Source organism: Talpa occidentalis, unplaced genomic scaffold, assembly GCF_014898055.3.
Source record: "Talpa occidentalis isolate TD23 unplaced genomic scaffold, MPIMG_talOcc4v2.1 talOcc4.7, whole genome shotgun sequence".
Lineage (NCBI taxonomy): Eukaryota > Metazoa > Chordata > Mammalia > Eulipotyphla > Talpidae > Talpa > Talpa occidentalis.
This window is the reverse complement of record NW_023605083.1, coordinates 107564586-107591671: the sequence shown is the minus strand read 5'-3', so window position 1 is coordinate 107591671 and position 27086 is coordinate 107564586. Positions and strand designations below refer to the sequence as shown.

Genomic DNA, 27086 nt, shown 5'->3' with positions numbered 1-27086 from the left:
GCCTCATGACAATTCCTTTTGTGATAAACTATAACAGTGAGCTTGGTTAAAGATGAGTCTTCAGAAAAAGGTTTGAGGATTTGAGATTCAATCCCCAAATTTATGAAAACAGGAACTTCAGAGTCTACAAAGATCACCATTACTATGCTGACTTCGATTTCTTACATTTGTTGAATGATTTTAAAAATTACAAATACCTAAAATCTTGCTTTTATGTGAACACACTAGAAAAATGGCTTTATTTTATCCCAGATCTCAAATATTGAGGATAAAAGGATGGATGATTGCAGGGGACAGTGGGGAGGAAGAAAATTAGGTTTACCATGTAGCGGTGATCCAGAAGGACTACTTGATAGACCTGGAACAGGACTACAGCGACCTCCTTGCTTAGATGTCAGCTCTTGTTCAATCTCTTCCAGTCCAGCACTTTTCTGGAACCGGCTCATACGATTGACTACTCGTGGTGACATGTGTGTTCGGACACAAGGCTGGCCACCATAAGGGTTGATGGGGAAAACATGGGAAGTACCCCGGAGTGTACTGACCACAACCCAGCGACAGTCATGGCTGAAGCAGATGTCTTGTACCTAGTAAAGAGATAAGGAAAAACACAGGAATGGTTGAAACTACTTGAATTTACTGTAGAGTATCACATACAGTCCATGAAATATGAAAAGAAATGGCTGCTTCACTACCAAATTAATCTAAGATTGGGTTATAAGTAAAATGTTTTGTTCTACAATTGAGTTTCAAAGTGACTATTAATCAACACTTCTCATTAAGGTTGCTGTATAGTGTGCCCAGTCAAAAAAGAAGACCGTGCCACTTCAACCTACAGGGCTGTAAGAAAACATGAGTCCTGTTTATTTTTCTAAATGAATCTGGCTTCTTACAAACATAGTATAGTAAAAATAAGTTATTCCTTCATACTCTTACTGGGTACTATCCTGAGCACTAGGAACAAATGGGTAAAAAAATAGTATTTTTGCTTTTAGATTAACAGGAAGAAAAGACTTGTGAAGATATATAAAGAGTGAAATAATGGTCTCAGTTATACTAGACTGTGGTTGAGAGAGGTGAAAATTAGATGTTGAAGGTGGAGGGTTAGGAGTACATTGAAAAACATCAGAATAGGCATGGGTTCTTGCCATTTAGTTTTGAAGTAGGATATACTTAGATATTGCAATTTAGATATTCTACTTCGGATATAAAAGCATGGATCTAAGATGGAAGTAAAGGATGGGCAAGTAGTTCAGTATGTCAGAAACTCCACAAGTTTGCATAAGTCAGAAAAAGCAATGTTTGGGTTTTATTTAAAATATAATGTAGTCAAGATTTCAATTTTGAAAGAATGGTTCTGGGAGTGAAATGTAGAAGAGTGGATTTCCACTAGGGATAAGGATAGCTTTAGGAAAATTATTTAAAAATTCCATCAACAGTCACAGACAATGGTCCCTGAAGAGTGGTGGGATGCAGAAGAAAAAAGATCTCAAAATGAAACAAAATCAAAAAGCCTTTATCTATAGTGGCTAGCAAATTTTGTGGACCATATAGACTCTCTGTCCTTTCAGTGTCAAAAACCAACATAGGAAATATGTGCAGCAATGTCCAAGAAAAAAAGGAGAAAAAAGAATATTTACTAAATCAACTACCTGGTCACAGACTTGACTGAGGGAAAGCTAGTAATTTATATGACATTTAATGAACAATGAACATAGAAGTTCTAGGATTTTCAAATTAGTAAATTGAATTTACTACCCTTATCCTGGTATCTAATGACAAAACCAAAAATGTGTCCATTACATTTTTACTTAAAGAAAAGCATGTAAAGGGGCCTCCCTGGTGGCGCAGCGGTTGAGCGCTGGGTTGAGAAGCTGCCCGCAGCCTCCACGGCGCCGGTTCGATACCTGGATGCTCCCCGGCCACCGGAGGAGGGTCCCACATGGCGCGCAGACCTCTCCTGCCGCCCGCTGCTCCCCTCAGCAGTGTACTTCGGTCCTTCTGCCTGCTCTGCTCCCCGCTCTGGCTCTGGTGAATTCTCTCACCCTCCCGCGCTTCTGACTGTACCCAGTGCTTGTATGAATAAATAAATAAATAAATATTTAAAAAAAAAAAAAGAAAAGCATGTAAAAGTAAATATTATTCTACCACTTTAAAACATAGACTCGAAAAGGAAGGTGAGCTGAAGATGCTGATGAAAGATTTTCTCCATTGACTAAATGAACAACTTATTTCCCAATACATAAAACAAGCATTAAAGGATGCTTTAAAAAGGTTAAAAAAAAAAAAGAATACAGACCAGGTAAAAGCACAACAGAATAAAGTCACATGTTCATGAATGCGAATAAATTAAAAAACATGTGTGTGTTATATACAAGTATGAATAGGGCATTACATTAGTACATAATTATTATATTATTACATCATGAACTAAACTTCTCATGAAGTCAGAGAAGTGCACGTTCCAACACATTAGATATTAAATTAGCCTAAGTTCGTAAAATCTTGACTAATCTTGACTAATATTTCAGAACTATTCTACAAATAAGATCTCTAAAAGATCCTAGGATCTTCTGTATGAAAAAGAAACATTAGTTTCATATATCAAGACATTTCATTGCTAAACATGGATATACCCAAAATTCCACCATTTGCTGACAAATTTAACTCCCAGGGATTCCAAAATTATGAAACATCTCCCAGGTGTTTAACCTCTGTAATGTGCCTACAGTAATTTTTATCTAAATTGACTTAAAGAGGAAGAGATGAACAAAAGAGAAAATAATACAGTGTGAGACAAATCATATATCAAAACAGCAAATACACTGGTACACATGAGAACCAAATGTATAAAAAAATCTTTAGGTTTAAAGAGCAATTTATGTTCATTTTCAGAAACACTTGTAATCAAGACCACTTCCTGGTCTTGTCAATGAAAAGGAGTTTCCTTCTTTCATTTGAAGAGTATTTCTGATAGGAGGTGGTGCTAACAATCAGTATCAAGTCAAGAAGACAGAATTTCACCTAAATGCTTACTTAGAAAACTGCTAATAGAGAAGAGATTCTGCTCTATGACCTTGAAGACACATCAGCATACATAAATGAGCACAGAGGATTGCTAAAGATATAAGCTATCAAGAGACCACAGAAACTATAATCCTTTAAAAGAACGTTACAGAGGATAACAAGTCGCCTAATCTAAAAATGTGAAATAACTATTCAACTGTTCTTGCTCTCAAACTAGGCGGGTGGTTTTTTTACACAAAATAGAAACTAGTAATAAAATGACATCATCTTCATGACTTATGGGCCTCAATTTTAGACAATTTCTTGTTAATATTTTCTCATAACAGAAGAGGAGAGCTAGATGTATCCTGCTTCGGATTTAGCTCTATATTACTAGATATCATGGCAAATAACATTTTCCAAGTACAATTCCAGGAACTGTTACAAGCTAAACAAACATCCTTCTGACTATTTAAAAATACCTACTCTCAATTTTTAGAATAAGGACCTTTCACTCAACAAAGACTGCTTGGAACCGGGAGAGGGCTGGCCCCACAGCCAGAGGTGAGCTGGGAAGCCCCCTCACACCAGGCCCCGTCTGGCCACCAGTTGGAGTCAAGAGGGGGATTGGGTAACAGCCACTGGACCAGACTACAGGCACAGGAAAGTGCGCTTCCCACTCGCCATTTTAGAATAGGGATCTTTGATTCAACCAAGACTGCTGGGAACTGGGAGAGGGCTGCCCCCGCTGCCAGAGGTGAGCTGAAGGCCCCCACAAGCCAGGCCCTGCCTGGCAGGGAGTTGGAACCCAGTGGGGGATCCAGCAATTTGGAGGCCAGCAAGCAATCCAGCTACCCCACCTCCTAGGCAGTTTGTGGGACTTCAAGACACACCTTTGGAATTAAACAAATACAGAAGGAGGAGATAATCTGTGACAGCAACCATTAACATATTCAGTTTAATAAAGTGGCAGGATACAAAATTAACACACAAAAATCAGTAGCCTTCCTATACACAAACAATAAATCTGAAGAAGAAGAAATCAAGAAAACCATCCCTTTTATTATTGAAACAAAAATAAAAAATCAAACACTTGGGAATAAACCTAACAAAAGAGGTAAAGGACCTATAGAAAGAAAACTATAAAACACTGTTAAAAGGAATAGATAAAGACACAAAGAAATGGAAAGATATCCCCCACTCATGGGTTGGAAGAATTAACATTATCAAAATGGCCATCCTACCAAAAGCATTTTACAGATTCAATGCTATTCCAATAAAAATTTCAATGACATTCTTCAAAGAAATAGAACAAATATTGATGAAATTCATATGGAGCCACCAAAAACCCTGAATAGCCAAAGCGCTCCTAAAAAAAAAGAAGGGAATGGAGAAATCACATGCCCAGATTTCAAACTATACTACAAAGACATAACAATCAAAACTGCATGGTATTGGAACAAGAACAGACACACAAATCAATGGAACCCAATAGATGATCCATAAATAAACCCACAGATTTACAGCCAACTAACCTTTGACAAAGGAGCAAAGAATATGCAATGGAGTAAAGAAAGTTTGTTCAATAAATGGTGCTGGGAAAACTGGGTTGCTACATGCAAAAGAATGAAGCTTGACTACTACCTCATACCATGCACAAAAACCAACTCAAAATGGATTAAAGAACTAGACATAAGACCTGAAACCATAAAATATGTAGAAGAAAATACAGGTGAAACACTACATGACATGCACCTCAAAAACATCTTTACAGGGCCTCCCCAGTGGCGCAGCGGTTGAGCGCTGGGTTGCGAAGCTGCCTGCAGCCTCTGCAGCGCCAGTTCGATCCCCGGCTGCTCCCCGGCCACCGGAGGAGGGTCCCACATGGCGCGCAGACCTCTCCTGCCGCCCACTGCTCCCCTCAGCAGTGTACCTTGGTCCTTCTGCCTGCTCTGCTCCCCGCTCTGGCTCTGGTGAATTCTCTCACCCTCCCGCGCTTCTGACTGTACCCAGTGCATGTATAAATGAAACAAACAAACAAACAAATAAATAAATAAATAAAAAGCATGCCTCTATAAAAAAAATTTAAAAAAAAAAAAAAAAACCATCTTTACAGACACATCACCCAAAGCAGTGATAGTGAAGGCAAAGATAAACAGCTGGGACTACATCAAATTAAAGAGCTTCTGCACAACAAAAGAGACAATAACCAAAACAAAGAGAAACCCCACCAACTGGGAGAAAATTTTTGCACACAACACTAATAATAAAGGACTGATCACAAAAAACTACAAAGAGCTGATGAGACTCAACAAAAACAAAGTAAATAATTCAGTCAAAAAATGGGCAGAAGAGGGCCTCCCCAGTGGCGCAGCGGTTGAGCGCTGGGTTGAGAAGCTGCCCGCAGCCTCTGCAGCGCTGGTTTGATCCCCGCCTGCTCCCCGGCCACCCCGGAGGAGGGTCCCACATGGCGCACAGACCTCTCCTGCCGCCCGCTGCTCCCCTCAGCGGTGTACTTCTGTCCTTCTGCCTGCTCTGCTCCCCGCTCTGGCTCTGGTGAATTCTCTCACCCTCCCGCGCTTCTGACTGTACCCAGTGCTTGTATAAATTAAAATAAATTAATTAAGCACAAATGTTTAAAAAAAAAAATGGGCAGAAGAGCTAAAAAGAAACTTCTTCAAAGAGGATAGGCAACTGGCCAACAGGCATATGAAAAAATGTTCAACATCACTTGTAATCAGGGAAATGCAAATCAAAACTACAATGAGATACCATCTTACACCAGTGAGAATGGCACATATTTAAAAAAACTAGCAACAACAAATGTTGGCAAGGATGTGGAGAAAAAGGAACTTTCCTGCACTAATGGTGGGAGTGCAAAATGGCCCAACCACTATGGAAAGCTGTTATGGAGATTCCTCAACCTACTAAAGATAGAGCTTCCATATTATCCAGCAATTCAACTCCTAGGTATTTATCCAAAGGACACAGAAACATTAATTCTAAAGGGCACCTGCACCCCTATGTTTATAGCAGCATTATTTACAATAAGCTAAGCTATGGAAACAACCCAAATGCCCAAAAATAGATGACTGGATCAAGAAGATGTGGTATATATACACCATGGACTATTACTCAGATAAACGATAAAAGATAAACTCATGCAATTTGCAGCAACATGGATGGAGCTGGAAGGGATCATGCTCAGCGAAATAAGCCAGAAAGAAAAAGAAAAATACCGGATGGTCTCACTCAGGAATTTAGAAAACCTAAATAAGGGCCCAGGAAAAAGACTAATTATGATAAAGAAATAATCAAAATCAACAAGCAACTATAAACAAGAGACACACTACAGGGCAGGGTGGGGGGGGGGAGGAGAGGAGGGATTAGGGTCAAAATAAGGGGGGTGGGAATTGCATGGTGAATATAACCAAGATGAAAATGCATACATTGTGTAAAAATGAAAAATGATATAAGAATCATATAAAATAAAATATATTAAGCGTAAAAAATAAAAACACCCACTCTCAATTTTATGAAGTAAACATTTTTTAGATAATTATTTCTGCAACTCACTGACTATTCACAAACTTGAAATCAAGAATTGATCTAGGGCCTCCCCCGTGGCGCAGTAGTTGAAAGCTGGGTTGCAAGGCTGCCTGCAGCCTCTACAGCGCCGGTTCGATCCCCGGCCGCAGGGCAAGTTGCCGCCGGGCGAGTTGTCCCCACTAGGCGTGCAGTCCTCTCCTGCTGCCCGCTGCTCCCCTCATCAGTGTACCTCAGTCCTTCTGCCTGTTCTGCTCCCTGCTCTAGTGAATTCTCTCACCCTCCTGCGCTTTTGACTGTACCCAGTGCTGGTATAAATAAATAAATAAATAAATGAATGAATGAATGAATAAATAATCTTAAAAAAAAAAAAAAAGAATTGATCTAGACCAAACACATGTGAACAGCAAAGGAAATAATTTCTAGTTCCAAGCATTTCAAAATGCTGTAAATTAGAGGGGAAAATGAATGTCTACATAGACAAGTGCAGGTTTCCTTTAATATAGGGTTCAGCAAACTTTTTATGGAACGGGCCATATAATTAAATTTCAGAATTTACAAGCAAAGCAATAAGATCAAGATTACTATGCAGATTCATATAACAAGATTTTTCCTGAGTATTTTTTGGCTTTTGTAATGTGGATCTTCTGATAAGAATGGAATCCTTTTAACAGGAGATATACTTCATTGAGTTCTGTGCTGCTACTATTATTATCATCAAATATATTCCAATGCTCACCTATAAAAGCTATTCTTAGTTCAAGGGCTGTACAAAACTAGACAGTTTGGTCACAGTAGTCTATGAGACTGTTAGACAAAAATAATCCTCTATAAAAGCAGAAAGGTCTTCAGAAATCTAAAATCAAAGTCAAAAGCTGGATAAGACCCCCAGGTCAACAGGAGTAATTCCTAATGCTGAGGACTGGAGGGAGGAAATGAAGAAAGGCTGCTGCTAGTTACCTGCTTCGCTTTGGGATGATGAAATTTTTCTGGAATAATTAATCACGTTTGATGTACAACTGTGAACATGCTAAAAACTACTAGATAAGAAAGATACTTTATAAGAATGAACTTTATATATGTGAATTATGTCTCAATAAAGCTGTTATTGAAAAAAAAGAAAGAACTAACTAGTTAGTTTGCTGACTGGGAAGTTCTATAGTCTCTTTTTATAGTTTATGATTTCATTTAACTGCCCCTTTCTTCTAAGAGATGTCTCTTCTGTCCTAAGCTCAAAGGAAGATAAGCAGCTGCAACAAAGCATAAACTAGCATTTTATCTGTGCCCATCTTGGCTCTCATCACATCTGGCAGTGGGTTAAACAAGTGACTTTTACCCATATAATATGGGTAAAAGGTATAATCTGATGTTCTTATTAAGTTTTATACCATTTAACATAAAGGTGTGGAATTAAAAGATGGGGGAAAATCAAGCAAAAAGTACCTAATTTAGTATGGGAATACTCATTAGGACAATCATTATTATCAATTTGGAATCTTTAAATATACAATACAGAATTCTTAACTAACTTTGAGATATTAGTTAAAAACAGTTCTTACTAAAATGTCTTTAAAAATATATTATGTCATTTAATTTATTGATCTTTAAAAGGTTCCTACATTATTTGGCATATTTATAATATCTCACACTTGCTTCTTGTAATGATATAAAATTCTGCTATCAGAAACCAATTATGCTTTTAAAAAGGTAATATATCTTTTCCTTAAAATATACTGTAGCTTTATTCCAGCAGTACTGGATTTATACAAATATATTTCAACAATCTGAATATATTGGTGTTTTAATTCAAAATAACAATATTTGGGACATGTAAAATCAGATATAACACTAATATACTCAAATGAAATAACTGTCAAACATTTTTATCAAAACCAAACAAATATTCACAAAATGGGATGAATTCAAATTACATATGAAACAACAGTATCTGAGCACTAGAATTAAGTGTTATTATGTTTAATCATCTAAAATGTAGAAATTAGCATTTTAGCTTGCTCAAAATTTACGCTGCGAATTCACCTCCCAAATCCAGTTAAGTAACTACTTTACTTATTACTCAGAGTGATGGTGCAGGGCGCATTGGTGAAGGAAATTCTATGGAGACTACACCTGAGGGGTGGGGGAAGCAAATATTGTTTAAAAATGAACAATAATGTAAAATATAAAAAAATAATTTGTTTAAAAAAACCAAAAACATATGATCATTTAACATTCTAAACCCTAAGACAGAGATTCTCAAACTTGAGTATGAGATCACCTAGGTCATCTGTAAGAAATGCAGACTCTTTAATCCCACCATCAAAATTATAATTCAGTAGGAATGTGGGAGGGAAGGAGAACATGAGGAAGAAATTGGGAGTTCTAGAATACTCCGAAGATGCAGCTACTCAAAGTCTGTAACACGGAGGTAGAAAATAAAGTGATCAGAAATGAGTTCCTCCAACCCCTTCCAAGCCAAAAAAATTACATAAATGTTGCTTTTCTTCAATATAAGGAAATGACAATGATTAATAAGGTGTTACTGGGATAGATGATTGAAAAGGGTAGGAGGAAATTTTCTGGGATAGTTAAAAGTTTCTATATCTTGATTGTGGTGATGGTTATATAGCTGTTAAGTACTAGATGGAAATGAAACACCATTTCCAACCTTCACTCTCTCACCACTCTCTCAACTATATCAACAGAAGATAGCTTAGTTGATATAGTTATGTTCAGTTAGACAAATGCAAGATTATATTGCAGGATTCTGAGAACATATCTCCTTTCCTGATAAAGAGAATTAACAACACCAATGCTTCCCTTTCTGCCCACTGACTGCCTTGAATTCAGAAATGAGGTCCAGAGAATTGGCAATAGTCAACAATCAAAGCGAAAAGAACAAAAAGTCACAGGAACAGAGTTGAGCAACTGTATAAATATCAGCAGTCGCATTCTTGTGATATGAGAAAAATAAACCATGATTTTATACCATTGTTAAGTAACTTTAGACTCTTCAGACAAATATATGCCTAATAATTCAAGTATCAGTTCCCATTAAATCTTCTTCAAAAGGAAAGAAAACCAAAGCAAGGAGTACATGGATAAAAAGTACCAAGAATATTAATCTTTCAGAAGCTATAAAAATAAGAATCATAAAGACAACATCCATATAGCAAAAGTTAACCAGCCAGTATACTTTACAGTAAATCTGTAAAACTGTGGAAGGTGGGTCTACTTATACAGGGGCAATTAGGAAACAGTTCATAAGCTTGTTGGTAGATACACCAACCTACAGGTGTGATTAAATTGTATAGAATTAAATATACACACACAAATAAGTACAAATGAATCTGGTGAAATCTGAAAAAATTATTAGAGTATACCAATATCAATATCCTGATTGTGATATACCTAAATTTTGCAAAATGTTATCCATACAGCTGGTAAATTATAAATGGGATTTCTGATAAGTGTATATTAATGTATAATTATTTTTATTTTTTTTAAGTAAATGTGGAACCCTGCAAACACCCAGTGCCAGGTGTGATAATAAAGCTGACTCTTGCTGCAACTTGAACTTCAGTGGAGACAGGGATGAGGGGAAGCCAAAAGTGCTACCCACACCAGGGTGAGCTTGGCAGTGATGGGAATGGGGCCAGAAAGAAGGACACTGTTGTGCCTGGACACACACAGGACCCTGACAAGTAAGGGAAAATGACTGTCAGCAACACCTGGCCAAGTGAGACAAGGCAACACTCCTGGATTCCGCTGTGGCATCTGCTGGAGAGCCTTCCCTGCACCAAGACAGGGAGTAATATGATCACCTGGCAGTTGTCACTGGAACAGACATGTGAACATTAAATTCATGTCCTCTTGTTAGAGAAATATTCTTGTGTTCTGGTAGGTGAAAGATACCCTAGAATGTGTTGTACATAAAGTTTATAGCAGTGAAGAGCAGCTAATCTTATGGGAGTACTACTGTAGCTCATATTAAAATGATTGTGTAACTGGGTATCCATAGGTTAATTGATTGTTGTTTACTTACTTAAATGTCAGAGGGTATCCTCTGCCATGCAGACTGAGATGGTAGAGGGACAAGTGCTTCCAGTTTCTCCCAACGTTATACAAAAGAAACAACAGTTTCCCAAAAGGGAAAATTTAGGTAAATACTTAATGGCTACTGAAACACTGAGGTGTTATCTCAGTACAACATCGCCACCTGCCTGATTTAGCAACCAAGTACAGATACTTCCTTTTTTAGAGGGCAGCTATTAACCTGTTACCTTGTGACTGAAGAACTGATCCTCAGAATATGTTCCAACCTGGCCCTACAGCATCTTGTTTTACAGCTACTTTCTCACCTACTCCACTGTCTGAAGTAATGCCACGGTTCAACAGGCCCTTGATTCACAGAGCTTCCTTTAAATGTCTGTGACAGATTCACAGATGGCTTGACTAAGTTGAAATCTGAAGGTGTCCACTGGCCCAGGGTAGCTGTAAACCCCCAACAGAGACTCTGGAGGGCCAAATAAAGTAACAACTGATCAGCATAGCAGGATAATGGGAACTTGTCACCTGCGTTTTACACAGATTACAAATCTACAGGTGTGATGAAATTGAGGATCAACCATATTCATTCTTTATATATTATCTATGGATATTTTTGTGCTACAAAGGCAGAGTTGAATGCAAATATCATATGTTTAAAATATATATGGCTCTTTACAGAAAAAGTTTGCTGACTACTGCTTTAGAGAATGTACCTTAGGACTGGAAATGTCTTATTTATCCTGACACAGCTAGTTTTCAGTGGCCAATACTGGGATGGCCATGAGGAAAAATACATTCTGGCAGATTGCAGGTGCCACTCTTTTAGGGTCACTTAGCTGTACAAACAAATTATGACTGATAGTTGAACAATCTAGATCACTCATGACCCATTTCTATCTGATGATGAGAGTGACTGGAATAAAGTGCTGGAAAAGCCTGCAACTGCCTTGTACTGCACAGTGATTACCACCTAATGCCATAATTGAAATGCATAAATATACTGCAGGTTATTTATCTATTAGGGTGATATGGATGACAGGATTGCACAGATATCCCATCAGCCCCTGCAATCCCTCCTATTTCTTCTGTCTCATAATGAGAAAGTGCTGCTAAGCTCAGTTTTAGGTGATACCCATTTAAATCTTCCTGATAATTTGACTCTAAAACATTATGGAATATCTCTGGTAAAATACTTTCTCTCTTAACCTTTATTTATCTGATATTAATATAGTCCGATTTTCAACATCTAAGCTTATGCTTGTTGTTTGACTGATATGGTTGCTTTTTACCATGCATTTATTATTCAATTAATGCCTCTATACACAAAGTAAATCTCTAACAGGAAGTTTCTTCCTTTAGATTGGAATGCTTTACTGTGTGGAGATTTCTGGACCTACTAAACATAGAGCTTCCATATGATCCAGCAATTCCACTCCTAGGTATTTATCCAAAGGACACAGAAACATCAATTCCAAAGAACACCTGCACCCCTATGTTTATAGCAGCACTGTTTACAATAGCTAAGCTTTGGAAACAACCCAAATGCCCAAAAATAGATGACTGGATCAAGAAGATGTGGTACATATATACCATGGAATATTACTCAGCATTCAAAAAAGATAAACACATGCAATTTGCAGCAACATGGATGGCACTGGAAGGGATCATGCTCAGCGAAATAAGCCAAAAAGAAAAAGAAAAATACCGGATGGTCTCACTCATAGCAGGAATCTAGAAAACTTAAATAAGGGACCAGGAAAAAGAGTAACTATAAGAAAGTGAAAATCAAAATCAACAAAAAACTACGAACCAGAGACACTTTTAGGGGGGCGGGGGTGGGAGGGGAGGGATTGGGGTCAGAATGGGGGGCTGCAATTGTATGGGGAACATAAAAATAAAATTTATTATTAAAAAAAAGAGGAAAAAAAATAGATTGGAATGCTTTAGATTAGCATATATTAATATTTAAATACTAATATTTAAACAAATAATATTTAAATACATGTGCTTGAATTTTGATATTCCATTGAATATTGTACCACGTTTCTTGTGCACATAAGACTCCTTTTCTAATTTTATTTGATTAACTAAACATTTTTTTGAATTCCATTTTATGCAAATACTGTATTTTTAGATATAGCACAATAAACCTTGAAACTATAGTTCCAAATACCTACTCCCACTCTATCACCAAAGATCCATAACACTAATGTTTTATGTACCATATATATGTTATGTGTATATATATATATATACACACACACAATTTAATCCCTGCAAAATAATGTAAAAGTAAATATATCCTAATTTGAAAATTCTACATATTTCTAACAAATTAAGAGGAAAACTTATACTGTCTACTAAAAAATTTACCATTTCTCAGATATAATATTACTTCCCAAAGACCAACGTTTGTTCTGGTATCATTTCACTTTAGTGTAGATATGAATCTTGATACTTTTGCTGGACAGACCATTTACTTTGAGGCATAAATAACATAAAACACTGTATTCTTTTTGGGGGGTACTACATAATTTGATATTTGATTATACTGTGAAATGATCACAGGAAGGATAGTTGATGTGTCACCATACAAATTTTTTTCCTGTAATATGGAGAATTTTTGATTGACTATTTTTTTTCTTCTAGTTCTTTAAAGTAATCCAACTGATTTCTCATGAGAAGTCAATAGTTTATTAAAATGTTATTTCCCTGAATGTAATGTGTTACATTCCTCTGGCTACTTTGATTTTCATAAAATCAACTATGATGTTCCTAATCTTGTATTTTCTCACATGCAATCCTATTAGGTGTCTGTGTGTCATTTTAGGAATTTTAATTTATATATTTCAACAAATTTGAGAGGTTTTTCTATTTTTATTTCTCCATATTATTTTTTCTGCATCTTTTCCTATAAATAGTCTCCTTCTACCAGGATATCAAGAGAAACTTTGCCCCAGGAAGAATCACATACAGAGTCTCAATCATAGCTGTTTTGTACTCTCAGACTAGACTGCAAAAAGTTAGTGACCCCAAAACAACATATTTAGATCCAATACCCTGGAATCTGCATATATTACACTATAGGTCCAAATAGCAAATATTACCTTATTATGTAAATTATAGATCTTGAGAGCTTATCCTGGATTATTAATATTGATTCTAACTATATTCACATGTATCCTTTTAAAACAGAGAGAAAACAAAGAAGAAAAAGAAAAGTGGCCAGAGGCAGAGGATGGAGTGATAATCCATAAGGTAAAGAATGCTGGCAGAATCAGGAAAACACAAAGAAAGGATTATTCTTTAGAAATTCTGGAGGGAGTGCACCTTGATTTTGAACTTTTAGCTTCCAGAATGCTAAGAGAGTACATTTCTTTTATTTTACTTCCCCAGGTTCATGAGAATTCGTTACGAAACCTATAGGAAAGAAATATGCAGTAAATTTATATATTAACCAGAATTTTCTGTTATGGATCACCCAGGATTGAGGTTACTAGTTTGTATGACAAAGTACATGTTAAAATGTTTAGAAATGGTTGAGCTACTTTTCTGAGTAATTGTACATTTTATATCCCCAAGAGCAATATATGCAAGGTCCTGTCCATCCATTCACTTAAAAGATGTTTTAGATGCATGAAAACTTGTGTATTTTCATTCTTTTAACAGTGATTTTAAAAGAGCAGATGTTGTATCTTTTGCTGTGCAGAAGCTCTTTAATTTGATGTAGTCCCAGCTGTTCATCTTTGCCTTCACTATCACTGCTTTGGGTGATGTGTCTGTAAAGATGTCTTTGATGTGCATATCATGCAGTGTTTTGCCTATATTTCCTTCTATGTATTTTATGGTTTCAGGTCTTATGTCTAGTTCTTTAATCCATTTTGAGTTGGTTTTTGTGCATGGTGTTAGGTAGTAGTCAAGCTTCATTCTTTTGCATGTAGCGACCCAGTTTTCCCAGCACCATTTATTGATCAAACTTTCTTTGCTCCAATGCATGTTCTTGGCTCCTTTGTCAAAGGTTAGTTGGCTGTAAATCTGTGGGTTTATTTCTGGATTTTCTATTCGATTCCATTGGTCTGTGTGTCTGTTCTTGTTCCTATACCATGTAGTTTTGATGATTATGACTTTGTAGTATAGTTTGAAATCTGGGCGTGTGATGCCTCCATTCCCTTCTTTTTTTTTCAGGAGAGCTTTGGCTATTTGGGGTTTTGGGTGATTCCATATGAATTTCAACAATAAATTGTTTTATTTCTTTGAAGAATGACATTGAAATTTTTATTGGAATAGCACTGAATCTGTATACTGCTTTTGGTAGGATGTCCATTACCAAAACAAAGAGAAACCCCACTGACTGGGAGAACATTTTTGCACACAACACTAATGATAAAGGTCTGATCACAAAAATCTACAAAGAGCTGATGAGACTCAACAAAAACAAAGTAAATAATCCAGTCAAAAAATGGGCAGAAGAACTAAAAAGAAACTTCTCTGAAGAGGAAATGCAAATGGCCAACAGGCATATGAAAAAATGTTCAACATCACTTGTCATCAGGGAAATGCAAATCAAAACTACCATGAGATACCATCTTATACCAGTGAGAATGGCACATATTTAAAAAACTAGCAACAACAAATGTTGGCAAGGATGTGGAGAAAAAGGAACTCTCCTGCACTGTTGGTGGGAGTACAAACTGGTCCAACCACTAGGGAGAGCTGTGTGAAGATTTCTTGACCTACCAAACATAGAGCTTCCATATGATCCAGCAATTCCACTCCTAGGTATTTACCCAAAGGACATAGAAACATCAATTCCAAAGAGTACCTGCACCCCTATGTTTACAACAGCACTATTTACAATAGCTAAGCTTTGGAAACAACCCAAATGCCCAAAAATAGATGACTGGACCAAGAAGATGTGGTACATATACACCATGGAATATTACTCAGCATTCAAAAAAGATAAACACATGCAATTTGCAGCAACATGGATGGAGCTGGAAGGGATCATGCTCAGCAAAATATGCCAGAAAGAAAAAGAAAAATACCGGACGGTCTCACTCATAGCAAGAATCTAGAAAACTTAAATAAGGGACCAGGAAAAAGCATAACTATAAGAAAGAAAAATCGACAAACAAAATCAAAATCAACAAAAACTATGAGCCAGAGACACTATGGGGGGTGAGAGGCAGGGATAGGAGGGATTGGGGTCAAAATAAGGGGGTTGTAATTGTATGGGGAATATAAAAATAAAATTTAAATTAAAAAAAAAGTTCAAAAAAAATAAATAAAATAAAAACCTGATGACTCTAGGCCTAACACTTGTTGCCATTAAAAAAAAAAAAAAGAGCAGATGTATTTTATTTTAATAAATACAAATATCCCTTTTGCTTTAATGGATTTTGATATGAGCATCACTTATAACAATCATTTTCATCCAGATGCTAAAAATTTTAGGTTTTATATCTAAGTCTATTTAAACTGAGTTAGTATTTGTAGAAGACATGAAGTATGGATTGTTACCCCATTTTTCTGCACATAAATATCCAACTGGTTCATTGCTATAAAGAATAACCTTTCTCCATATTGTACCTTTTTTCAAAAGTCAACTGTCTAGGTGTGTATATATATATATTAATATATATATTATTATATATATATATAATATTCTCTACATATATATATATATATATATATATGTAGAGAATATTCCTAGATTCCTTACTGGTTACTAAAGTTTTAGGAAATCTTGATATCAGGTAGTGATATCCCACCAACCTCAGTGTTATTTTACCCATTCTAAATCCTATGTATTTCCATGAGAACTTTAAAACTAGAATTTCAATTTCTTCCTCACAAAAATCCTGCTGTAATTTTGATGGGGACTGGATTCAACACACAGGTCAATTTGGAGAATTAGTAAACTTATTGCATTAAATATTCTATTCAAAGAACATTGTTTAACTTCACTTATTTAGGTATTTACTATAAGCCATGTTTAATAGTTTTCTAGCTTGTACTTTTATTGACTTTTTTAAATTACAAAGTAACTTTTTGTAGTATATAAAAGTGCAAGTGATTCTGTATTCTGACCTCATAACCTAAACTTTTTTTTTAAGATTTATTCATTTATGTATACAAGAACAGGGGTACAGGCCAGAGGTGCAGGCGGCAAGAGGATTCACCAAAGACAGAGTGGGGAACAGAACAGGCAGATTGACTGAAATACACTGCTGAGGAGAGCAGCGGGTGAGTCAGAAGAGGTCTGCTGGGCCATGTGGGTAGCTCCCTGGCCAGGGATCGAACTCGTGTTGCAGTGGCTGCAGTAAGCCTCATAGGTTGCATCTTAACCCCTTGCACCACCAGGGAGGCCCTTCATAACCTAATCTTGTATATATCACATATTGGTTCTATTTTTGTAGACTCCATTAGAACTTCTACATGGACAACGCTGTCAAATTTAAGTAAAGAGATTTTTATTTCTTCCTTTCTGATTTGATGATGGAGTTTCGTCTTCAGAGATCAGGGAATTCTTTCTATACAACTTTTATTTCTATGATACTCCTGAGAACCTTATGTCTAGGTCTGCCTGGACCCTTAGCAATAGCTCATCAACAAAGAAAGTTCACCATGGGTTTCCTCATCCTGCACCATGAGCTGAAATCTCTTCAAAGGCAGTAAACCAATCAATGACAGCATCATCCTCATTCATTTCACATCTCCCAGGATAACCATCCTTCCCAGTCTAATGTGCACTGTACAAATCCACTGTACTTTTGGTCTTCAGTTGTTTCAGAGGGAGGGTCCCTCTTATTTGACATTGGCCCTAATTGTGCAAGGTGGCTAACTAAATCTTTTTAATGTTGATTATTTCTAAAATTCCTGATTATTTCCTGAAATAAACTATATGAAATAGTTATTGAGCCATATTTCAGGGGAAAAAAATTGAACCTTAAGTTAAAGTAGAAAATTGGTCCTTGGTTATACAATTACGACGTAGTAACCAAAAATACATGAAAACTTAGGAGATGGGGCATGGGGAGTAAGAGCTAAGAGTTAAGGGGCTTATTTGTGGGGGGTTATGTAAATGACTACATTTTCACATTTTAAAAAATAAAGTGTGTTTTTTTTTGGGGGGGAGGAGAATTGACAAAATAATGACCATAGAGTTATGCATAGTGTTGCCCGGCTTAATAAAAGTGTAGAAATCCCAGTAAAGACTGAATTTCAGAATAAGTAGGCAATATTTATACTCACACTAAAAAAAAATGTTTTATCTGAGCTAACAATCACATACTATCAATAAATAATACTAAATAGTTAGATCCTTTTACTTGAGAATTAAACATATTAATCATACCATTTTTCAGGACTGCTCTGATAAGGTAAAAGAAATACTTACTGATGTGCAGATGTTTGAAAACCAAGTTTACCATTTATCAAAATTAGCATGTTAAGTACAAAAATGACATGTCTGCTTGAGTAAGACATGACGGAAGTATTTTAACAAAATATTGTAAGGCTTCCATTATATATGGTTGCACTGTTGAAAACAAGGAATATTTTCCTAGCTGCATATGTGCTTTATGAGGAAAATTACTGTCAGATGCAGGGTATATTCCAAGTCACAGATCACAAAACGACTTAATTCAACATAATTAGATCCACATACTTGATTTTTTTCTTGCCTGATTAAAGTATCCTCAGAGTTTGTATTAGAATCCAGAATGACATAATTTTGATCACTCAAAGATGGACAGACACATGATGAGCCACACAGTGTTCATCATCAGTGCTTAAAGTTTATATATCACTTCAAAATACATTATGATAAAAAAAATTTTTAATTTGGCCATTATTTAGTTTCCTTTGATCTTGGTGTTTACTGTTTTGAAATTTCCAAATCTCTTGAAGTACAGGATATGACATAGACAAAACAATTTTAATAACTTCTATTGGTTTACTACTTGTTAAATAGGAATAGCATTCTCAATAGTACATATTTGTATCTATCATGTACAAGATTGATAGATATCAAGAGTGATCTCTATTTTCAGGTGGAATGTATTGGTAAACTAAATCTTAAATAACACTAATTTAATAAAAATATATCTAAAATAGTTCTGTGTTTAAAATATTTCATTACAGGAGCTTTTAGCTGAGGTACAGCACACCAGCTTTCAGTGAGGACAAAGTGGTTAAAATAAAAAGAGGTAAGAAATAATAAAGTGTAACAAGCAGCATAATGAAATATTAAATCTCTACCTAAAATGCTCATCTAATTGAAAATTTCATTTTTTTTAAAGATTTATTTATTTATACAAGAACTGGGGTACAGGTCAGAGGCACTGGAGAGTGAGAGAATTCACCAGAGATAGAGCGGAGAGCAAAACAGGCAAACAGACCAAAGACACTACTGAGAGGAGCAGTGGGCGAGGCAGGAGAGGTCTGCTGCGCCATGTGGGTTTCTCCCTGACCAGCCGGGAATCGAACCCGCACTGCAGAGGCTGCGGACAGCCTCACAGCGCAGCGCTCAACCTGCTGCACCACCGGAGAGGTCCTAACTGAAAATTTCAAATCAAAGAGAAAGTAAACCAAAATAGTCACTAAAAGGATGGTTGTGCATATAAAGAAAGAACACAATCAAAGGATAGAGATATATCAAAAGAACACAAATGCCCAGTTAACTTAAAATATAGGCTATTTGGACATTAAAATAATTGTTGAATATATATGAGGAACTGCATAAAACAGTTAAGGGTACCAACACAGTAACTCTTAAAATCTAATGTTTATTACTAGAGTTATTCAATAAAGAAAAACTATATCTCATAAATTATTTAATTATCTTATTTTAAACTGATACAAAAAAACAAGGTAAATGCTAGATTATATTCCTTTTTTCAGTTTTCAGTATAAAAGTTGGTCAACAAGCAACCTCTTGTACTTATTTCTAAATGCCAAAAAATACTTCCTTCTAAAATGCCAATAAAAACTCACGGATTTCCATATATTTGAAAGTGTTGTGATCTGATAGGATAATATTTAGTGGAAATTTATGATAAACAGCTTCTTAGACTATTGGTAAAGGATAAACACTACAGTTAATAAATTTCATTGGATCAAAAAATTACCTCTTAGAATGAAGTATATACAGAGTGTATTGATAAATACAGAAACATAAGCTCTGTGAAACAAAAAACAACTGAGGTTTTTGGCTATTAATATAATATCTCAGTATCTACCAAGTGATGTTAAGCATTTAACATGCTTCTGAATACAAATGCTCAATAAATTAAGGATATGGATGTATATGTTCCTACTGTTATGTGCAGGTAAATGCTGAAAATTGGCCAGGTAAGAAAAAATAATTGCTCTGGTTTGCAGTGTTTGCGGATTTCTTTTATGTAAATACTCCTACCACAAATGCTACAAACATAACGTTACAACATGCAGAGTGGTAAACAAAAGTATATAATTGACGGTCACTAGCAACCATAAACTGCCTCCAGCATACCAGTCAATAAAAACGATAAGAGCATATACATTATAAAATTCAACTGTTATTTTGTTTACATGTATATATGTAGGTGTATCCATATAATCGTGTATATAAAATCAAATTGCATAGAAAAACAGACAAGTTTTCTTTGCAGCAAGAATGTTACCGGGTATGATGAGCAGGATAAATGGAGCTTTTGTTTTATCAGCATTTCTTGAACTGTTCACCTAGTCCTTATGTATTTAGTGGGCGAAAATAAGATAAATATCTTTTCTTAATTATCTGACCCACCAAAGATATGCTTTTACTAATATTAAGCTCCAATATGATATAAATAACCAATAGAATAGATATCATATTCAATAAAGTATCCGAAAAACATACAACTTACTTTGGCTTCCGTTTCTCCCCTGTGAAGAGTATATAGATGATGTACAGCACTTTGTGAAGAGGACCAAGGATGTGTCAGAATTTGGAAGACATGAAAGTCATGGCCAAGTGTATCTGTTGTAACTAGAAGCATTCCTGTAGGTTTAAAAAAATTATGATATGCATTAAATATTTTCATACAGAACTCACTGTGCTTTAACATTAGACCAGATGGTGTTAAAAAAAAAAAATCAGTGACATAAGAAACTTTCTATACTTAAAAAATAAAGACAGCATGTTTTTCGTGACTACAAAACACAGCATAAGCAAATAAACATAGTGAGGATACTAGCTGTAAAGGTTTTATGATGTTCCTTTAGGATTAACAGAGAAAAGTTTTTATGACTAAATTTACAGGGTATACATGCATTTTAAAGTACTAAATATGGAAACAAGAATATGAAATGATTTAAATATATAGAACACATTCAATGTTTTCCTACTTCTCAGAAGTTTTAAGTTCCAATTATCTACTTTACAACTGCTAATAACCTACCTTAATTCACTAGTTTGAAACTTGACTTCACCTGACCTGTTTATTCAAATTACCTACAGTATAGTTCACAGAAAATTAGCTTTTCATTTCTTTTTTTTTTAAAATACAAACAAGAACTGGGGTGTAGGCCAGTGATGTGGGGATGAGGGTGTGTGGGGAGGAAGGGGGGAGGTGAGAGGATTCACCAGAGACAGAGTGGGGAGCAGAACAGGCAGATCTACTGAAATACACTGCTGAGGGGAGCAGCGTGTGAGACAGGAGAGGTGTGCTGTTCCAGGGGGGTAGCTCCCTGGCCAGGATCAAAGTCATACCACAGTATCACTGGACATTAAACCCTCTGCCAACAGGGAGGGCCAAGTTTTTCATTTTGATGACATGTCAAAGATAAGGTTTATTTGCCTACACCAAGACTGCAAGAACTTTATATTTTCTTTTGAAAGATTCACTTTTATACTTTACATTTAGGTCGGCCAACCATTTTGGTTAACATTTGTTAATCTAAACATATAAGGTATCAGGCCTCCCTGGTGGCACAAGGGGTTAAGATGCAGCCTGTGAGGATGTCTGCAGCCTCTGCAGCATGGGTTCGATCCCCGGCTGGCCAGGGAGCAACTCACATGGCGCAACAGACCTCTCCTGTCTCGCCTGGTGCTCCCTTCAGCAGTGTACTTCAGTTGATCTGCCTGTTCTGTTCCCTGCTCTGTCTCTGGTGAATCGTCTCACCTCCCACACCTCTGGCCTATACCCCAGCTCTTGTATGCATAAATAAATAAATCTTTAAAAACAAAAGCATAAGGTATCAATCTAACACTTTCTTGCAAATGATGCCCAATTGTGCCAGCAAGCATTCTTTCCTGTAGAAATTTTTTTTTATCCATTAATCAAATAGTCATACTTGTGTAGATCTTTTTCTAAAATAAAATTCTATTCTATTCCACAATTGTTTTATTATGGTAAGTTGAAATTAGGTAAATGAATTCTCCTTTTCAAGATTATGTTGGTTATTCTAGTTCCTTTGCCTTTCCAAATGCAGAAACAGTGCAAAATAATATGACTAGAATTTTTTGAGGGGATATTAATTTTGTAAATCAATTTGCAAATAATGGACTTCTGACCTATGAACACAGCTTATCTATCTATCTATCTATCTATCTATCTATCTATCTATCTATCTATCTATCTATCTATTCTTAGATCTGGTATAGATGATGCTTCAAATTTTTTTCTTGCTGTTGTACAAAAATATAATTGACATTTTTTTACAATGATGATATAGTCTGCCAGTTCTGGGAGTTTTAAATGTAGACAACACATGATTTTCTTTACAGATATAATTTGATTTCTTCCTTATAGATGCTTTTTCTTTCTTTTGTAGACACTGCATTTGCTGAGGTAAATAGGAGTGGTGAGAAGTAACATTCTCCATGACTTCTTCCAAGTTTTAGAAAAAGCATTCAGCTGATGATAATGTCAGCTGTATTTTTTTTTTTATAAATTCCTTCTACCAAGTTAAGGACACTCCTTTCTACTTCTTATTTCTGACAGTTTTTATACTGAACTACGCTGAATCTTGTGAAGTGCTTTTCTGCACCATGAGATGATTAAGCAGTTTTACTTAAATTAATATGGTGAATTTTAATAATGACTGATTATCAAATGTTACAGACGCTTTGCATTCTTGAGATAAGCTCCACTCAAAATTCTTTATTACATGGTACTGGATTCAATTACTTAATATTTTGTTGAAGATTTTCATGAGTGTGTTTCTGGGGGGTGCTGGATCATAAGATTTTGCCTGTTTTTGATATCAGAGAAAGCTATTCTCAATGTAAAATATACCTTCCTTGCTATTATTTCTTACTTAAATGTTCAGTATAATTTGCCAGGAAAACTATATGGGTCTTTCGTTGAAGCTTTTTTTAACTACTACATTAAGATTCCTTTGAATCCATGTTTTGTTAACATAAAATAACTTCTTGGGTGATTGCATTTAATTTTATTCTTGGGGAAGTCACTTCCTAGAAATATAGGAAACTTTACAAATATCAGTAGGGTTTTCCTTGTGCCTACTTTTTCACACAAGAGATTGATAATTTTTGCCTTCTTGTCCATTTTTGCCTTCTTGGCCATTTTGTCTAGGTCTTTTCAGGGAAACTTCTATTGGTGTCACTGAATTTTCTCTACATTAAGTTGCAAATGTTGTCCAGAGTCTTACTATTACTCATGAATATTTAAATGTTTTTTACTTTCCAAATAGTTGTGTATTTAGCAGCTATCTTTTACTTACAGATTTCTAGCTTAATTCCATTATGATAAGAAATTTGTTAAGTCTTGCCTAATTTCTGGAAATACGATTTTTGTTGGTAGCTCTTCCATGTACAACTGAATACCTGGAATGTTCAATAAATGTCAATTCAAGTTAATTAATAGTGTCTGGATCTATAATATCATTGTAGATACTCATTGTCTGTTTAACGTTCTTTTGCTGAACAGAAGTTTACATCTCCAATTTCTTTTTTTTTAAGATTCATACACCACTAGGAGTGTTATGACTTCTTAGTGAATTACCAATTTTATTTACCAGTTTTACCAATTATCTTGGAATTTGCCTTGTTTAAAAATCTAGTTTCTCTAATACTGATTTTACCACCTCCAGTTTTGATATGACTGGTGCATACATGGTACACACTTTTTCATTCCTTTGACTTTCACAATCAATATTATTTTAATTTGAATCACCTCTTTGTAGATAAAAACTGTGGTTTGGTTTGGGTATTTTTTTAATTTAACCTCAATCTTTTAATCAATTAGTATTTGTAGTTTATTCACACTTAGTGTGATTTGCTGGTAAAGTACAATTTACATCTACAACATTACTATTGTTCTGTCTCCTTGTTTTTGTGTTCCTCCTTTTCCCACTTTTTAATAGCTTTATCACTTTTATTATTCAAATTCAACTTACCTATGCACATTTTTAATATCTCTCTTAGTAGTAAGTTTTATTAGGGTGTGCCAGAGTTCATAATACACATATCTAAATTTGTGTTCATTTATATTTGGTTTATATGGAGGAAAAAAGGTTTATTAGTTTTGTCCATTATGTCAGAATGACATTTTTGTTGAAAGAATATCAATCATGTGTGTGGTAGGCATTTAAATGGAAAGATGAAGTACATTTGAGTTTGCTATTCCCTTGAGTAACATAAAAAACAGGTCTAGTCACTACATTAGATTAAAAAATATTGTACTTGGTGTTAGTGTCCTATTTCCAAAAATATATATATTAGAGGATGAAAAGTATTTACTAAGTCTACTTCAAATCTATAATAGAACATTGCCTCCCACTCAATGTCTCTGTGTGGCCATGGGTCATTGACATACTTTATATTCTATCCTTGTTGCTGCTATTCAAACAATAAATTTCTACATTTGAGCATAAATGTTTTACTGTCCTTTTGTGGACAGTATATCTTTGCTCCCTTTACTTTTTTAGGGAATTATTAAGCACTTCAATGTGCTGATCCTAGCTCACCACAAAAATTATTTTCTGAGCTTGATGAACAACTCAAAAAAAAGAGCACTCATTCTGCAGGACAAGTGACAAGCTTACATTTTAACACAATATTACTCACCTACTGAAAATAAACTTCCTTTCTTTTAAAATCATGCCAATATTTTGCTCATATGAACATCCGAATAAAAATCCTTACTAGCCAAATCAAGACTATTGTTTTGCATGTGAGTGATAATCACAGATAAAGGCTTTTCAAAGTATTTCTACCTTTTTAAACTGACATCTGTTCAATACTTTAAATATAAAACAAATTCAAATTTTTAGAAAAACATCGCCTAGAAAACTCATCCTTATCATGGTCAGTGTATCCCTGTCTCTTTTCCATTCCTCCATGCAAATGATATTTCTATAAGGAGTATACTTTTTAGGACAAAAATTAATTTGAAAGGACACTAAGGAAAGGAAGAAAGACCTAGTTATACATTCATGTGCTTTCTCTTAATTTACAATTTCATCTCTTTTGCACACTTTGCTAGGGGAAATAACAAGCTGTTTTTCTAGAAAACAATTTAAAAAGCAGATATACATAAAAGGAAAAACTCGTACTGAGCAGACTGTGGCTTGAGAACTATTTATGCAGCATCAGAAGACTAAACCAGACTCTAGCCTGGCCATAAACTAAACCCACGCCCCAAATGAGGTGCCAAGCCACAAAAAGCATTTGCGTCATCTGGGAATACAAGGAAAAGAAGGACTTCTAATTATAGGGCCTGGAAGCGGAAGCCTAGAGTGATTAGCTGTTTAGGCGCTGCTGTATGTTTATCTGGAAGCTTCCTCTCCCTCACTCTCAGCCTCAAGTTTGATAGATGAGCGTTAACATTAGAGGGTGGGGACTAAAGCTGCTGATGGTACATGGCGTTCTCCAAAATGTGAGGTAGCTGGAGACTGAACATTAAGGCTTCTGTGGCCTCGTGAGAACATAAGTCTTTTCAACTGGGCGTCAGCTGGTTACCCAAAAGGCAAAATTAAAGAGTAGCAAACTTCCACTGGGCATATGCTATAAAATCTTGGAAACATGAGTAGGTTTGTCTTCTTTGCCATATCCTATTTATAACACCTACCTAATTGTATGGTTCTTAATCACGTGTACACATATGAATCGGAAGACAAATTACCAGTTACTTACAATTACTTCTAAAAAGAGAAGTAAATATTGATATGCTTGGTCAAGGGAAATGTTTACATGAATTCAAATCACATAATCAAAATAATTTTATACAATGGTTTTAATTCTTGCAAATTTAATACTTCCCAATTGATACTTGTACAGAGGCAAACATGATTTCATTATTTTTTGAAGTTATAGGAAATCTGTAAACAAAAAAGCAACAAAACAATCCTAGTACTGACCAAAATCTTTTGGGTGTTCAGATTATCTAAAATCATAATCATAGAATAGTCTATAAAGATTAATTTATAAAATCAATGATCTTAGTATAAATACTTAAAACAGTGGTTTCAAAATCTTCATATGAGCAGCACCAATAATAGCATATTTCTTAAACTGTTTAAACTCAACATTGTATTCTTCCACCCTTGTGGCCCACATATATTGCCTATCTTAAATTTATGTTCTATAAAGCTGTTAAAGGCATGAATAAAAGAAATTAGTTACTCTATCCCTTCCTAAAATCATATATATCCAAAACCAAAATAAAGTAGAACCAAATATCTAATATGGCTCTTGTTCCAAGTGGAAAAGTCTCAAATCAACAATTGGCTTTCTAGCTTACTTACAATATAAATTACTTCTCTACTCCTATGTTTGTAGGACTTAGAATTTACATATCTGAAAATATTAGTTGACTACTTGGTTTATTTCCTTTCCCTTTGTACTATAAAAATTTTAGGCTTCTCTTGACCACTACCTCACATGATACACAAAAATCAACTCAAAATGGATTAAAGAACTAGACATAAGACTTGAAATCATAAAATACATAGAAGGAAATATAGGCGAAAAACTACATAATATGCACATCAAAGATATCTTTACAGACACATCACCCAAAGCAGTGATAGTGAAGGCGAAGATAAACAGCTGGGACTACATCAAATTAAAGAGCTTCTGCACAGCAAAAGAGACAATAACCAAAACAAAGAGAAACCCCACCGACTGGGAGAACATTTTTGCACACAATACTAATGATAAAGGACTGATCACAAAAATCTGCAAAAAGCTGATGAGACTCAACAACAACAAAGAAAATAATCCTGTCAAAAAATGGGCAGAAGAGCTAAAAAGAAATTTCTCTGAAGAGGAAATGCAAATGGCCAACAGGCATATGAAAAAATGTTCAACATCACTTGTAATCAGGGAAATGCAAATCAAAACTACCACGAGATACCATCTTATACCAGTGAGAATGGCACATATTAAAAAAACTAGCAACAACAAATGTTGGCGAGGATGTGGAGAAAAAGGAACTCTCCTGCACTGTTGGTGGGAGTGCAAACTGGTCCAACCACTATGGAGAGCTGTGTGG

At 35.4% G+C, this 27086-nt stretch overlaps 1 protein-coding gene across 1 annotated transcript in view; it reads right to left on the bottom strand.

The window, feature by feature from the left end:
• The window catches only part of BCAS3 (BCAS3 microtubule associated cell migration factor), a 557971-nt gene that overhangs the window by 318279 nt on the left and 212606 nt on the right, over positions 1 to 27086 (bottom strand). The window contains exons 15-16 of the mRNA XM_037494441.2: positions 20493 to 20626; positions 323 to 587 (exon numbers count right to left, since the gene is read on the bottom strand). Coding sequence (XP_037350338.2) covers positions 323 to 587; positions 20493 to 20626 — 399 coding nt within the window. The remainder of the gene's footprint in view (positions 1 to 322; positions 588 to 20492; positions 20627 to 27086) is intronic.